Here is a 16838-nt window from a genome sequence, read left to right on the forward strand (position 1 = left end):
TGGCACAAGCGGGGTGGCTGAATGTGGCCCCCCAACTTAGGGACCAATAACATTTGAATCCTGCCACTTATTAGTAAATTACATCTACTTACCCCACAGTAATAGCACTTCACTCCTGGCATTTTGGTCTCATGTTTGTCTCCTACACTAGCTCTAGTGTCTCCATATAATTACCCACCTATCACTATGTGGTGCCAGGTAATTACATGACCCTAGAACAGCTGAATTAATACAGGGGCATTTCCTCCATGTTAACACAGCTGGCAGCTCTCTGGTGCTCACTAAAATGTGTCACCCAAATGCTTAGAAAGCCAGGAGGAGACCACGACCCACAGGTGTCTGCGACCCACACAGGGAGGGTGACCTGGTTTCTGAGGTTTTTAACTGCTTGCTGTTCCCATCTGTTACTTGCCTCCCATTCCGCCCAACAGTGAGAACTGTAATAACCTGTAAACAGACGGTTCTATTCAAGGGCAGGGAGGAGTGGGGACCTTTGGATGGAGAGGACCGCGAAGCACTGGAGCAGTCAAAGCTGTTGCTGAGCAGCTGTGTTCCAGTAGCTGTAGCCAATAGGAGAGATGGAAAAGGCTTCATAGGTTACATCTAATGCATCACATGGCGGAGGCATGTTTGTCAATCCAGACACTGTGTTCTACGGGCATGCAGAAAACTAACCTCTGTGACATTAAGGAGCCCTGCAGTCAGATCCTGAGACACAGGCCTCCCAGACTTTCCTAGGAGGGCCAAGGAATCTGTCTATCCCTGCTTCACACCCCATTGGGTGCTTTTGGGAAGGAGGAGAAAGGCACTTATGATCCCGTAGTGTTTCCCTGACCAGGCAGCATGATTCCCTCCCCTGCACATGTCCTTTCCACACTGTAGGTGTGGCATGTGGGACAGGAACTGTGTGCCCTGATGGCTAAAGAGGCCCTGCTAACGTGAGGCCTGTATGTTCCAGGCTGCTTTCCAAAGGCCAACACTTACAGACATCGAGGCAGTGCAGGTGCAGGGACTCAGCTGCTTTTTGCTCCGTCACTCGGTCCCTCTTGTTCTCTAGCCTCAGGCTCTCGACGCTTGGCCAGGCAGCTGTAATCATGTATCACAAGAGCAAAGAACTTTCCCCAAGAAAAGCAACCAAGGGGTTAAACAACTGCTCCTGGGATCCTAGCGAAATCCCCAGGACTCCGACTGGCCCCAACCTGGCAGGAGAGCTCTTACGGGGGCATGCTGCTCAGGAACCTAACTGCTACCTACAGCTGGGTCCCCAGAGGGTGCTGGGTGAGGATACAAACCAGCCAGGGGGTGGATCTAACAATGTACACACAGGACACTTGGACTCACTCGTACCTGGCCTGAGGCCAACCCTGCTTGTCTCCTGCTCCGAGGACACGCTGCGGTGGGTTCATGCTGCCCTGACCAGCCCATCATTCGCCTCCCCTCGCTGACCAGAGAAACCCCAGCCAATTCCGCCCCTTCACCACAGCCCACAAAGAACGTCGGGCCAGAGTGCAGGAAACAGGCCTCTGCTCAACTAGACAGGGCCCTGGGCAGATGCTGGGCAGGGATTTCCCTGTGACTGACACAGGGAAGACAAACACCTGACTTCTGCTCTGACACATCACCTGGCCCTCTCTACCCCTCAGTTTCCCCATCCGTAGAATGGGGCTTCCATCCCTTGCCCACCTGAAACACTGCACTATTATTTAGGGTCACAGAGGGCAGAGCTGGGCCCCAGCTCGGAAGAAATCCCCCAACCCAGACTGACAACTGGGCCACCAATTGTAATCATCCTGAGAGGCAGGGTTGGAGTGGGGCAACACCATGCCCTAAGACCTTTAGTCTGCTTTGTGGCTTGTCTCTTTAGCAGTGTCCCCTCTAGTCACAGAAACAAAAGGGCTAGAAGTTACCCGCTGTGGGCAATGGGAGGAGCAGGCTGACCAGCGGCATCCCCAGAGCCCCCTAAGGTGGAGGGAGGCTGAGCAGACTTGGCTCGCTTTGCACCATCATCCCTGCCTGTTGACGGAGAGTGCTCTGCCCTGCCCCCGTCGTGCGCGAGCAGCTCCTCTGCAGCTTGTTTTGCTCCGAGCTCTTGCTGTTTCCATTTCCTCCTCGGTCACAGCACACCCATATCTGATCTTGGGGGGAGCCTGTGTCAGCCCCTTCTCCAGCAGCAGCACACCCAGCTCAGAGCACCCCCAGGTTTAGTGCTGATGGTTTGCCACCAAGCGATCAGGCCAGCTCACAGCCTGGGCGTGTGCTGGGGGAAGGCACTGGCCGTCGGGGCCTTGACGGCTTCAGTCGGAAGTGGAAACTTGCACATGTAAAACCAAACTTATTTTGGTACAAACAACTCCCCCACAGCCCCAGCCAGATCACAGGGGGCGGAGGGGCTGTCCTGCACTTTGCAGCCCTCTGATGGAAGACGCTGCAGGAGGGCCCGGTGTTACTGACACTCTCAAGAACTGTGCCAGGGCACAAGCAGGTCTAGGTGCACCATTAGGGGAGCAGTGTGGATCAAGCTGCTGCGGTGCAGTTCGTGCCAGGGGGGTGACGATATTCTCCCCACTCAGAGCGATTCTCCCCTCCCCTCCTCCCCAAGGATTTATAAAGATGAAACCCCCGCAAGGTGGGCCAATATCCTCAGCCCCCAGGTACAGGGGGTGGATTGAGGTGCAGAAACGAAGGGTAAGTGACTTGTCCATGGTCTCCCAGCACTAGGAATGGGAACCTGGGCCCTGGCTCCCAGCCTTCGATGAGCCACAACACCCCCCCTTCCTGCCACAGGTACTCGCAGACAGTTTATAGTTGCTTGGTGTCTCTCCCCTGCCCCCGCTCCCCAGCCTCAGTGTTTTTCTCCCACACAATGTTAACAACAACCAACCGCTAGCCCAGCACAGCCAGTCTCCACACCCAGGCAGAAGCCCCCCACCAGTTCGGCTTGTTGCACTCGGGAAGGGCCCATTACTGTTCAGATGGGGTCCTGTCAGACAGGACACTCCATCAGCTGCAGGCCTGCCTGCAATGGCAAACTTGGAATGAGGACAGCTAGGTAGGATTCTGCTCCTCTCACCAGCCAGGGCAAAGCCTCTTTATTGCCAAAGCAAAAGCATCACAAAAAGCAGAGAGCTCTACGAGCCCCCTCTGCACTGCAGGGAGCCAGAGGGATTTCAGACAAGCAAGGCCCAGGATCACCTGCGAGCAGAGATCATCTATTTCTTAGACACATTAGTGAGACACCCATCACCATGGTTTCTGGCCACCGAGTTGCAGAGTGAAGGCTTTGTCGGCCGCATCGAAGGCAGCAGGATTCCCCAATATTGTTGGCTCCCATGTGGAAAAGAGACAGGATAAAGGGCCAAGGGTCACAGTTGATGAGCCCCCAGGTGCTCTCCCTTCTCATTTGCGAGTCCTGGTAACTCCTAGTCGGCTGTACTGCTCATTGTCCCGCTCACCAAGGGGCTAGGAGGAAAGGAGAAGGTAAGGCTGCTTTTTAAAGTGTTTCTCTGCTATTCAGAGTCTTACACTGCGCCCACCACCATGGTATTTGACCCCACGAGTTGGGAGCTTGGGATTCTGATAGGATAAATGGGCACAGACAGCACCTCCCATATCCTCTGCATTCAAAGCTTCAGTAGGAAACAGGCAGCCTCAGAACAGAGGAGATGTTGCCTGCACCCACATATCACAGCCCAGTCCCTGAGTTCCCAGTGAGCAGAGTTACTTATCTCAGAACCAGCTGGGAGGAGGAGGCCAGCCAGTGCTGATTTCCCACCAGTACCTGGTCAGCTCACTTCTCCATATGCTAGTTCATCTTACTGTTGCTGGCCTTTCCCTGCCCTCTCCTGCAATGCTGGGGCAAAGTAGCTGGCACCAGTTTCAGGTGGTGGGGGAGCAAAAAAAATGATACAAGCAAATGAATCAGCCTGTGCACATCTGGGTATCTGTGCCTAACATATGTCTGGGGGGAGCCTGTGCCTGGATGTGTCTGTGATCTCCTAGACAGGTGCTTGGGAGCGTGCTGCTGCTTTAGCCCTTCCTGCCCCCACTACTGCAGGCGTTCTGCACAGATCAGCCTGCTTCAGGGAGAAGGCAGGCATTTAATCTCAGCCTGAAAGTATGAGAGGCAGGGAGGGGCACCTGGGGCTCAACCCTCAGGAGGCTGTCACTGTGCAAGGGCAAAGGGGTGGTACAATTGGCTTAAGCAGCCAGCTAGGCACTCCCTGAGCTTAAGCAGCCAGCACTCTGCAGGGGTGCTGGAACTAGGGGTGCAGCAGTACCCGCAGCTTGATGGGGTTTCCCTCACACACAGGGCTCACAGTTTGATTCAATTGCTCTCAGCACCCGCACTGTAAAAACTGTTCCAATGCCTCCGGCACCCTGTTCCAGCCGCAGGGCAGGAGGTGGGAAGGGGCACAGCCAAAGGGCGTCCCAGCTGCAGTGTGTGCACTGGGGCCGGCTGCTCCAGGATGATCATTTACACCTGGCAAAGAGGGGGTACATCACGACCAAGTCAGACCCCCCCTCACTTCCATTCACCCTGGTGGGAGCATTCTACACCTGCTCTGTAGAAATCTAAATCACAAGCCAGGCCCGGGGCCTCTCCAGGCCCTAAGCGATCCCTCCATACACCAGTCCGGATTTCCGAGCACTAAGTGACGTGAAAGGCTGGCCCAGCAACCACACATCGCTCACCTGGTAGAGCTGCTCATTGGCGATCAGGTTCTGTCGGTCAGAAGCTAAAATAAATCAAGCAAAGGTCAGTGGGAAGCTCAAGGGGAGGGCAGCATTTTCAAATGACCCCAAGTGGTGATTTTCTCTCCCCCACTCTGCATCTTGTACCCACCACTTACACCTGCACAGCACGGGGTCCAACGCCACCAGTCTGACTCACGGGCATTTCACACCCATTCCACACTTCCTGTGCATGCATGGCAACAGCGACACCAGGTGCAGGGCAGCGGGCCCAGGACCCCTCTCTGCTCTCCATGGACAGCTGGGAACACGTTGCTTTTGCTAAGCATAGAGTTTTGTTCACACTACGCCTGTTCTGCTAAAATTTCACTTATTGCTCCCACTAGTTCAGCTCCGCCAGTGCGGCGCTGTTGTCAAGAAGAAGCCAACATCTACTGGTGTCACTGGGTCAATAACATGGTGCTTACAATGCTGAGAGCTACAGGAGCCCGATCTACACTAGGACTCCCACTGTCCCGTCTGTTGGGAGAGGTAAGCTTGCAGTAGCAAAGGTGGGAAACTATTGCACAAAAGCCAAATGTAGGCATTCCCTTGAGGTTTACCCTCATGTGTCTGCCCAAAATTTCACCTCTCCCCAACTGTGCTCTGTGTTGGCTGCTGCCCTCCATGCCAGGTATGGCTGCATTCCCACATGCTGACTACACAGTTTGTAAAGTACTCTGAAACCTGCAAAATACAGTGTCTCCTGCTGCTACCCCCTCGCTCAGGCAGATACGCACACGCACAGATGACAGTCTCCCATAGCAACATGCAGACACACAATTACACACGCAGACACCCTCACACTCCCTCCCCACGGGCTGACATGCAGTCCTTGAGTCATGCATGTCGGTGTCATGTAGGAGCTCCAGGCACCAAGCCAGCATCATGTGCGTGAGTGTGATGGAAAGACCCCAGGGATACTGCACAGCGAGTCCTGTCCGACCAGCCATCCTTCACCCTGGTGTTAGTGGAGATGACCAGACACTCCCTGTTCCTGCGCTGGACAGCAGAAACACCCCTCCCCCGAGCTGGACAGAGGGACCCCCCCATCTCACCTCGTAAGAGACGGCCACTGTCTTGGCCGGTGATGCAGTACACGGCGATTGCCAGGAAGACCGTGGCGATGATATCAGCTACCACGATCCCTGAGATGGTGGCTGCATCCAACTCGATGCAATTCTGGCACACTGCAAAGCCACAGACACAACACAGAGTACTGAGAACCGGGCACAACTCTCCATGCCCCACACCCACCCGCCACCTGCACAGCAGCACAGGGAGCAAGCCAGCAGGAGAGCCCTGGAGGATTTCTCTGTTCCCCCTACAAGGCCTCTCTGCTGCCCAGTTAGAAAGAGAACCCCCCTAACACACACACATTCCTCTGCTCTCCCACCTCTAAGCCCCACTCAGCCAAAGGTGACTGGACAGGACCTCCGAGGGAGCCTACCAGCACAATGCTGACCAAACAGAACAGTCACTGCTCAGCAACTCCCATTCTCTGACCAAGGCAGGGCTCGCAGCCAGCGGCGGGAGAGCAAGGTTGGGATAGGGAAGGGAGCAGGGTCTCTGGTGTGTCAGGCAGAGCACTAGCTCAACCTGAGCCACAGGGCCGGTCCAGAATGAGCTGCAGAATGGGTGTGGAGTGAATCAGCTCAGCAATCGTGCACGTGTGCATGGCGATCCAGGAACCACCCATGCAAACAGGCACCTGCCCAGGCACAAGTGCACATCTTAGTGCCTGCTGCCCAGAGGCCAGTTTTGAACACTGGGGCCCCAGGCCACCACAAGGCCCAGTCTGAGAAGTGCTGAGATTTCTGGCTGAGCACTGAAAGTTAGAGTTCAGAGGTGGAAGAGCCCAAGCAGATCATCCAGTCTCCTCCCTCCCCTACTGGGCCAATGCAGGATGGTTCCTTCCAAGACACACAGCCTGGGGGAAAATTTGGGGACAGAGAAACACACACATCTGCCACTGCTGCAGCTTTACAGAGAGCTAATGGAGACATGGCAGGTGTGTTTCACAGAAAATTTTGAAAACTTTAGTTTCCAGAACAAGGCCATTCTTCATCCAAAAAAAAAAAAAAAAGTTTGGAATTAAAAATTCCAGCCAGCTCTAGTTTTTTAGACTGGTGAACGTACTTCGGAAATACACTTGTAGAGGATTGGAATCATGACATGTATAAACTCCTCTCGGGTCATTCGCTTCCGCGCCCAAATTCAACTCTTCTCCCATTCTCTCTATTTGAGTTCCATCTTTCCACCAGGTTATATTGGATTTCGTGCCTGGAGCCAACTCACACTTCAGGACCGCGTCACGGCCACGCCTTTCCACCTTTATTTTTGCTGTAAAACAAAAATGAAGGCTGGGAAGTGATAGGTACAAAGCAGCCTAGGGGCTGAGTTGTCATCGGTAACTGAGGTTCAGAACGGAGGTCTCTTATACAAGCACTTAGAAAGGAGCCATTTCCCAGTGAGACAGAGATGGCGTCTCATAGAAACCCCTGAATAAAGGTGTTCAAACTGAGAAAATATCCCTGATAATGCAGTGATAGCTATAACAGTCAGTTATAATTTAGGTATACAATTCAGTTTATAGCTACATAGATATAGATATATAAAACCATTGATTATATTAATAAATCAATCATGTTATATTGTGTCAATTATTTGCAATAAATAACAGCTCTGGGCCCGATTCTGCCAACACAACTCCTGGGACAGTGCCTACTGTTGGGAGTAGTCCTACTCGCCCCTATGGAACTAGTGATGGTCGGAGTAAGCTGTACATCCATAAGAAGTGTTTGTAGGATCAGGTCCTTAATTAGCAGCATCTAATATCGTTATGCAGTACTTATTAATATAATATTGCAACTGACATTTTATCAGGGAGATTTTCACTCAGGCACAAAATAATTTGGCCCAGCATCCTTTGACCTGCAGTAAATTCTGGGTGTGGATGTGAGGCCCTGATCCTGCACACCCTTAAACACAGGCTGAATGGTAAGTGAAAGGGTTTGCAGATTCCGGGCTATTAATAATTAGTGATGGCAGCCGGAATTTTTTAACAAGTTTTTAAAGTAAAAATGGTGCAGAGATCAGCCAAACCGGTTCGCAAAAGATAGTTCTGTGGTCAGCTCTTTAACTGAAAACTGATTACAATGAAAACAGTGTAAGATTCACAAAATGTGTCTCCTGTGGGGGCAGGGTCGAGCCCATGGGGATTACTCCCCAGCCTTCAGAACACAAAATAAAGTTACTAGGATTGTTGTTGTTTGAGCACTGACAATGAGAGCAGTGCAGCGCATACTGCAAGGGCCGCGGCAACACAGAAACAGCTGAGAATTTGGATTACACCCCCTCCAACACACACACACACACACACACACATGCCATTTTTCAGTCACCTCCAGTCTAGGAGTCTAATTCCTGTGCTTGTTTGTGTTTGTAAATCAGGTAGTTCTGTGTCTGCTACTTGCACACTCAATTGTCACCAGTTCAAAAACGCAGCCATAATTATTTGGAGGTTCAAAATCTTTGACTGCACAAAGATAGGCTGGCTTGAGGTCTGTCCCTATATTTATATACGTATTATTAATCGCTTATATTCAGATTGCAATTATATTCTAAATTATTATGAGATAAATACATTTTATTGCTAAAATAATTATTAATCAATAGCTTAATGGATATTAAACTGCCTGGAGTGGGGACTTTGTTCACTCCCTTTTCTGTGCCATGCTTAAAAACAATAATCATAATTTCATTTTTAGAAGAGCTCAGAAAGAGGCTTTGAGGAACTACACAAACAAATATTGAATAATAATAATTAAATACATTGCTACTAACAAAGCAATATCAAAAGGTAACTGCAAACTAGACATTCAGTTAAAGACACAGCTCCCAACTCAAAAATCTCACTTCTCTGTGGAGCTTTATTCACGTCAGATGACTGTAGCTGGAGAAGATAAAAAGATGTTTTCTCTCTCTGGTTTTGAGTTTGCAGTGTTTTAAGTCAATGAGGTCCTGTGTGAACGTAGTGCACTCACTGCAGGGTCGGGGCCTTAATAGTCTGTTTCTCCTCTTCATGAGTCTTTCACGTGGCAACAGGGGCAGAACTGGCCCAAACAGCTTCATTCTGTAGGCTTGTGCTTTTCCCCATTAATTGCACTGATTACCACAATGTTGGGCCTGATTTGGACTTCACTTGCATCAGTTTTGCCCTGGAGTAACTTTGCTGACTTCAGTGGGGCTGTTACTGATCCGCACTGGGGTGATCAGGGATCAGAAGCGAGACCTTTACATTTGTTGTTGGACCAGTTTGGACAACTGTCAGTTCTTGGTTTCCCCACTGGACAGGACTGAGAGCGATTTGTCCATCAGCCCTTATGGTGACAATTCACATGCTGGACTGGATTCTGAGGCCTCATATCCCATGAGTGAGGAACTGGCTCTTTTCCGTTATTTGCTTTTCCTGCTCTAAGCTGCTGCCTAGTATTGCTCCGCACCCACGCTCAGGAAGGCAGTTCTGAGAGTCGTGGGCCCAATCCTGCTTCCAGCGACATCAATAGGAGTGATGCCATCAACTGCAGTGCGGGCAGGATAGGGCCTAATGTGAATCAGGGTGCAGTCTGTCCTACTGTAAGGCAGACTGGGCTTGTAACAGGCACTATACAAGCTAGCAAGTCACCATCATGGGCTTACCTTATTATATATGTCTCTTGTAATGTGCTTTCTTTCCTTGGGACATGAATCGATGCCCTGCTATTCAGAATGATTACTACAGAAGTGAGCATGCTGCACAGGTGAAAGGTATGACACTGACCGCCCTAGAGACTGAAGCCTTGTGTTTATCCCCAGAGCAAGCAGGGCATAAATAATGACCACCTGTGCCCCCTCCAAGTCCCCCTCCCTCCCCAATGAGCTCTAATACAAACATGGGATGCAAAGTCCTGGATGCCACGGTTATCTGTGAAATAGCCACCCTCTGTGACTTTCAAGAACAAAATGTTTCCTCCATCCAACCCTGATCAAAAAGGGCTTTAAATGAGTTCTGTAGGTTTTTTTACCTTTAACTGAAGTCTCTTGTGTGACCACACCTGAGGGGAAAAAGAAAAAATGTAATTTAGAAGTGTCACAAACCTTCCTGCTTCAGGAAATAACAACAGGACATAGGAAGAAACCGGCCAGTCTCAGCGAGAGGATACAGGGCTATCTGGGCCCCTGCTCAGACCAGGCCTGGCAATTCCTATGTTCCTGATTCCATTTAGTTATAAAGACCAACATCTTCAAAAGTGGCCACTGATTTTCAGTGTCTGGTTTGAGCTCTCCGGGGCCTGATTTTTAGCAGCGCTGAGTACCCACACTTCCAACTGAAATTAATGAGAGCTGTGGATACTAAATCAGGCCCAGGTTGGCTGAAACTGGGCACCCAAAAATTGAGTCACCCAAATGCATTGGCCATGTTTTAAAATGTAGGCTTTAGTGATTCTAGAACTCGCTACCCAATCGGCGCATTGGAGACCAACTCCTTCATCGTTGTGGCTTACGGCTCAGCAATCCACTCAAACTTTTTTCCAGGGCTGGGTTGACTGAAGGGAGCATGCCAAGGTTTTTTGGAGTAGGGGAAATCTATTTACATGGCAATAAGGAACTATTTGTTTTTAACCTTTGTATGTGCACTTAGAGCCTGTCAAACATATGTATTCTATAAGTCAGATGAAATAAAATGCAGATGTCTCTTCAAACTCAAACATATAAACACATTTTGCACAAATCAAAGATACAAATATTAATCTAATCTAATTAATTTAAAATAACCTTTAATCTTTACCTGCACTCAGCAGAGGTGCTAAATGTTAAAATTTCACCATCATTTGGGGTGTGTTCAGCAATCACGTCCCACGTTTAGAGCCATGAACAAGAACGGATAACACAAAGGGGCAAAACATACCCAACGCATACTCTGTGCAATTCCTCTGATTGAAATAGTGTGTAACTTAGGGCACAATGTGGCCCAAAGTTCCACTAACACCAACAAAACACATCACAAACCTACTGACTACATCTGAAGAGAAGTGAGGCTGCATTAGGCAAAAAAACACTTGGGGAAAAAGGGATTGCTTCCCTTTGTTATATGTATGCACTTTCCAGTGAACTCCACAAACTTTACACACTATATAATATTAAAAGAGATTAAAACATTGTATGTCTTATTTGCCTAAAATGATACAACTCAGTATGGTACAAGGCTGCTACAAACAATTATTCTTGGTCACAATATTTGAGTTTGTCTCACAGAGTATTTAAAATGATCATCTTTTAGTTACTTGCCAAACTATATCACCACATGGTCTTTCCCCCCCTTAAACTTTGCAAGTGAGCTTAATGTTCACAGAAAGCACAAACAGAGATGGAAAAGGCCCATTAGGTCTTATTGAGTCCATCTCCCAGCCAAAAAACAACCTCCAAAACCAAATCTATATAATACAGATAAGAATGTATTTCTTAAAAAGGAGCTAACAAGTTGTGTGCCAGCCCTAACTCTCACAGCTTTGCTTGCCTATCCATCTATCTGGCTGTACACCTTCCCCCTCCATTTATTTGTCTGTGTTCAGTCTTACAGATTGTTAGCTCTTCACGGCAGGGACTGTCTTCTTACAATGTCTTTACAACACTGAACACATTTGGGGCATTATGGTAGTAAAATAGTAATTAATTATTAATAATGCAGGATTAAAGATCTTACCTTTGATGATAAATCCGACCATTATTACACTGACCAGATACCCATGTCTCCCCATGGTCCTTCTCCTTAACACTAAAATGCAACTGCGGTTATTTCCTCACTAGTTTAGGAAAAATTACTTCACCCGGTTTAAAAATCTAATTCAATCAAAGGTCTCTTTTCTAAACGGCAGAGAGATGTGAAACCAGTATCAAGAGCCTTCTCAGATGTTGGCAACAGGAAGCCTAGGGGTGGAAGCCTCTGTCTTCTTTCCCCTAAGAACATCAGCTTAAAGACGTCAGGGTTGTTACCGAAGTTGTTTCGCGGTCACCAAAGTTGCTACCAACGCAGATCAGGGCACAGTATTCAGTTGCAAATAAAAGATTCTCCCACTAAAAACAAAGAAGGAAAATTGCGCCTAACTTGGGCATCTCCACAAAGTAGCCATAGTGCAGCTACCTTCTTTAGGTCCAATCACACCCAATGGGCATTTTCTCAGGTATAGGATGAGCTGAATTACACAAGCGTACTGTAAAAATATCTGTGGCCACCTCGGACTTCAGGGTTAACACCCAGCCCTGCCACTCCAACTTTCTCAGCTGCAGCAGGGATAGAGTTCAGGTCCTGCTGCTCCAGAAGCATAGGCTAGAAGGGAGCTCAAGGAGAACTGCTGTTAGAGGTATAAGCAGAGGTATAAGCTGTGACACATGAAGCAGTTCCTACTCTATCCAGCACATGAGAATAGTGCATATGCACACTAGCTAGCTCATACAATATTCTGGTGGTATCTAAGCACAATTAACTTAGTTCTTTGACTTTAGGATTAGCGCAGCCATTTCCCACCAAATGTGTTTGCTTTAATATTATTGTTGCCCACTTTTGTGTTCAGCAGTGATTCCCAAGAAAGCCCTTTGCAGCAATATCCATAGATTCATAGCCCAAATGGGATCACTGTGATTATCTACTCTGACCTCATGTGTAACAGGCCAGAGAACTTCCCACAAAATAATGACTGTTTGAACTAGAATATCTTTCAGAAAAATATCCCGTCTCGATTTTAAAATGGCCAGTGATGGAGAATCCACCACGATCCTTGGTAAGTTGCTCTAATGGTTAATTACCTTTGCTATTAAAAATTTACATGTTATTTCCAGTCTGAATTTGTCTGGCTTCAACTTCCAACTGCTGGATCTTGTTATAATTTTGTCTCCTAGATCGAACAGCCCATTATAAATATTTGTTCCCCATGTAGGTACTTCCAGTCTGTGAGCAAGTCACCCCTTAACCTTCTCTTTGTTAAAATGAATAAACTGAGCTCTATCCATTAATATAAGGTATATTTTCTAATCTTTTCATCATTCCCGTGGTTTGTTTCTGAACGCTCTCCAATTTATCAACATCCTTCTTGAATTGTTGACACCTGAACTGGACACAGTACTCCACCAGTGGCCACAACACCAGTGCCAAACACAGAGAAAATATTGTTTGTGACTAGCTTACCAAGAGATCACAATTACCATGTATCAGTGACCTGTCCTCTTCATTATTTACCACTCCCCCATTGTTGTGTCACCTGCAAACTTTATCGGTAATTTTATGTTTTCGCTCAGGTCACTGATAAATGATCCCTGCGGGACCCCAGCAGAAACACACAATATTGAAGTCCAGGTTCTTCTCACTGTGCTCCTGTGATTCCTGGCAGTCATGTCTGTGCCTGCAAATGAGCAGAATACCTACTTATTTGCAAACCAAACCAGTGTTTTATTAGAAATGATTTGTGTTGAAACAGTTCCACCTCGTGGGGAATCATTTTTAAACCAGAGTGAGAACTCTGTGAAAACATTGTACAGGACTTTCCCTCTGTTCCTTTTCAGCTGCTACACAATTATTAAAATAACCTAATCAGTTTGTGCGGGTGATCTCAGCTTTGATGAGCAAAAATGATCTGGGTGGGGTCAGTACTTTGAAGCAAGTCTGTTCAAGGAAAACCCACGCATTACAGAAAATCCAATTTCTGATTAGCTCTGTATGTGGTCCCTGAGTTAATAGAGAACCCACTGATCCACCACAGTACTAGGAGATGATGGGCTGAGTTTCTTAATTCGGGTGAAATGCAAAAACTAAAGGACCAGATTTTCAAAGGTATTTAGGCACCTAAAGATGCAGCTAGGGACCTAGTAGGATTTTCAAAAGTGCCTAGGCACCTGATTTCCAATGGCTGCCTGAATACTACCTTTAAAAATCTAGCCCTAAGTGATAAGGGCCTTACCACTTGAGATTATTAACGATACCTTGCCACACTGTAACAGTAACTGGTGTCCTTGTCGAATTACAACTCAGGATGCCTAATGGTGTGTATAAGGGGATCCATAGCCAGACAGATATACAGAGTTCACAAAGCCCTTTGGATGAAAAGTGATCTATAAATAGGGCCCTACCAAATTCATGGCCATGAAAAACGCATCACAGACCGTGAAATCTGGTCTTTTGTGTGCTTTTACCCTATACTATACAGATTTCACAGGGGAGACCAGCGTTTCTCAAATTGGGGGTCCTGACCCCAAAGGGCGTTGTAGGAGGTTATTTTAGGGGGGGGCATCATGGTATTGCCACCCTCATTTGTGCGTGCCTTCAGAGCTGGGTGGCCAGAGAGTAGCGGCAGTTGTCCGGGTGCCCAGCTCTGAAGGCAGCACCCCGCACAGCAACAGCACTCTTCCATCAACACAACTGCATCTCCCTTAGGTTGACAAAGCTATGTCAATCAAGGGAGTGTTTTTCCACATCCTTAAACAGTATAGCTATTTCAACCAAACATTTAAGTGTAGCCCAAGTCCTAGGGTATGTCTACACTATGGAGCCTACAACAGCATAGCTATACCAACCTAGCCTCCTCTTGCAGGCAGCCTACACCCACAGGAATTTTTCTAGAGTCAAGGTGGGTGAGGTAATGTTTTTTTGTTAGACCAGCTTCTGTTGGCGAGAGATACAAGCTTTCGAGATTCACAGAGCTCTTCTTCAGGAATGTTTCTGACATTGTCGGAACACCACCTCCCCCAACAACCCGTGCCATGCGGACACAGAGCACTCTCCCCCTGATGCAGCTGTGTGGACAGAAGGGTTTTGTCAGCACGCCTGTGTCGCTCAGGCGGGTGTTTTTCCACACCCGACTCTGGAACCTAAGCCCAGGTATTAAGCGTAGACCAAGCCCTGGAGAATTGTGCACTGATGCTCCGCGGAGGAAAACCCCTCCCTGACCTCGGCTCTGCCCGGGCGTGCCCAGAAGCCCGGCCCGGGACTGCATCAGGCCTGGCGTGGCAACGGCCTGGGACAGCTCTGGCGCCCGCTGATGGCCCCCGTCGCTGTGCGCGTGCTGTGAGGGCGCCTCCCGGGGAGGTGCCGCCAGCCCGGGACTGAGCGCCACGCGCGGCTCCGCCGGCCCCGTCCCGCACTGCCGGGGCCGGGGCGCGCGAGAGCCACCCCCGCTACGGGGCGGGAGGGGGTGAGAAACGAGCGCTTGGCCCCTCCGCCCCGCCCAACACGTGGCGCCTACCCACGTGCTCCCGGCCTCCAGGCGCTTCCGGCGTTGCGGGGTGACGCGCGGCGCGGCGCGGTGACGTCGGCGGTTGCCAGCTTGAGGCTGAGTGAGAAGCGGAAGCGCCCGGGCCCCGGTAAGAAGCGGCTGCTCCGCCCCCGCGCCCGTGGCGGGCGGCCCGTGGGGGGCGGGCGGCCCGCCCGTGGGGGCTGGAGCCGGCCTGGGACCCGCCGCGGAGCCCTTGCTCCCCCTGCTCCCGTCGCGGGGGCTGCCAGGCCGGGCCTCGGTTCCCTCCCGCGGCGGCGGCGGCGCGGCCGCTCGGGGCTCAGCTCCCGTCTCCGGCCCCGCAAGGGAAGCGCCGCCCCGGGCCTGCGGCGCGGGGAGCCTGGTGGGCTGCCGGGCCGGGCCCGGGCCCCTTCCGGGCGGCGGCGGCGGCGGCGGCGCCCCAGCTCCCCTCTCCGGCCCCGCAAGGGAGCCACGGGCCGAGTCGGCGGGGCTCGGCCCCGAGCCTGCTGAGGTCCCTTCCCGCCCTGCCCGCCTGTGAGCCGCTGTCCGCTGGCTGAGCTTGTGGGGCTGCCGGCCAGGGGCTGCCCGAGGCCAGGAGCATAACGGGGTTTAAAGAAGAAGCGGGTAAGTTCGTGGAGGCTAGGTCCTTCATCGGCTCGTAGCCAGGATAGTCAGGGATGCGCCCCGGTGGTCTGAGCGACCCTGCGTCTTCGACAACGGGCTAGATCGCTTAATAACGGCCTGGTTCCTCGGAGGCTTCTGGCACTGCCCACTGCTGGAAGACGGGATCCTGGGCTCGGAGGCTCATTGGTCTGACCCTATGTAGCTGCTCTTACAAGTGGGAGCCCTGGCTCGTTTTAGGGCTAAACGGAGAGTACAGACTGGCTGTACCGCTCATTGTGCGTATGAGCTCACTTGCTTAGAGCGAAAGTTTTGGGGAGCTAAAGTTTACACCTACTAACGCTTAGCTCTTATGTGGTGATTTTCATCAGATCTCAGAGGGCCTTACAAAGGATATCAGTTGCTCATCACATGCAAATACTGACTGGAAGTGCTGGTGTTATGTTTTTTGGGTGCATGATTGGAACAGTTTATCATGCACAAGTTTCCCATCCTCAGGTTCTTTGAATTGTGTGTGTGATGCGGAGGGAGGAAAAGTGTGTGTGTGTGAGGGGGGAGAGCATGAGGAAGAGGAGAAGAACACTGCGGGTGGAGAAAGTTGCATGACCCCCACCAAACCAAATGAGTTTTTGTGGATGTGGGTAAAGCAGTGATAGAGCCTTGAATTTCACCTGCTTTGTGTCCCTGCTGTCACAGTGGCTCTGCCTTACCTAACAAAGCTGACCACAGGAGCAGCTCTCAAAGACGGTTAACTCAAGTTTCCTTTCTGTGCTCCTATGGCACTCTGCAGTTTAGCAGAAGTATATGTCTGCCAACACTCTGGAGCCAGTACCAATGGATATGCTAACGTGGAGGAAACAAGGAGGAGGGAGCTACAGAATAAGAACAAAAACAAGAAAGTTAGAAAGCAAAGAGGAAAAGGACAGAGAGCACTGAGGTAGATATGGGCAGGAGAGAGAGAATGGTCAGAAGGAAGATGCAGCTACCTGTGATGCATGGCATGAGGAGACATGGGGAGGGCATGTCAATCTCTTTCAAGGGGGTTTTCACCGGAAGAAGGTTGGGAGTCCCTTCTGTACAATATTGTGCTTCTAGGGTTTTCTTGCATTTGCTCTGTCTGCAAGTTGTGGCACATTAGCTACTTTTTGGCTTGAATTAGAGCTGTTAGAGCAGGGGTGGGCAAACTTTTTGGCCCAAGGGCCACATTGGGATTGTGCAACTGTA

General features: G+C 50.0%; 2 protein-coding genes across 5 annotated transcripts in view; one reads left to right on the forward strand and one right to left on the reverse strand.

The window, feature by feature from the left end:
• Positions 1-3050: 3050 nt before the first annotated feature.
• On the reverse strand, positions 3051-12103 carry LOC144278561 (T-cell surface glycoprotein CD3 gamma chain-like). Its single transcript, XM_077839920.1, has 6 exons — positions 11477-12103; positions 9798-9827; positions 6871-7074; positions 5790-5921; positions 4693-4736; positions 3051-3459 (listed from the first exon to the last, which is right to left on the reverse strand). Exons 1-6 carry the CDS (start codon positions 11529-11531, stop codon positions 3397-3399), a joined length of 528 nt encoding a protein of 175 aa, XP_077696046.1. The 5' UTR covers positions 11532-12103; the 3' UTR covers positions 3051-3396.
• A 2944-nt stretch (positions 12104-15047) lies between these two features.
• The window catches only part of UBE4A (ubiquitination factor E4A), a 30554-nt gene continuing 28763 nt past the window's right edge, over positions 15048-16838 (forward strand). For 3 of the 4 annotated variants that reach the window (XM_077839682.1, XM_077839685.1, XM_077839684.1), the window contains exon 1: positions 15048-15123. The gene's annotated coding sequence lies outside the window, so the exon portion shown is untranslated. Of the gene's footprint in view, positions 15124-15430; positions 15618-16838 lie in introns of those variants that run through there. The other variant, XM_077839683.1, reaches the window with a different exon arrangement.

The sequence above is a fragment of the Eretmochelys imbricata genome, chromosome 22, assembly GCF_965152235.1.
Source record: "Eretmochelys imbricata isolate rEreImb1 chromosome 22, rEreImb1.hap1, whole genome shotgun sequence".
Classification (NCBI taxonomy): Eukaryota; Metazoa; Chordata; order Testudines; family Cheloniidae; genus Eretmochelys; species Eretmochelys imbricata.

Bases quoted from the DNA above. Each gene is read 5' to 3' on its own strand.
- LOC144278561 (XM_077839920.1), bottom strand. From the start codon at position 11,531: ATGGGGAGACATGGGTATCTGGTCAGTGTAATAATGGTCGGATTTATC. The intron at 7,075-9,797 runs GTAAAAAAACCT...TTTGTTTTACAG, and splicing joins ACAAGAGACTTCAGTTAAAG to CAAAAATAAAGGTGGAAAGG. The intron at 3,460-4,692 runs GTGAGCGATGTG...CTTTCCTCCTAG, and splicing joins CCAATGAGCAGCTCTACCAG to CCCCTTGGTGAGCGGGACAA.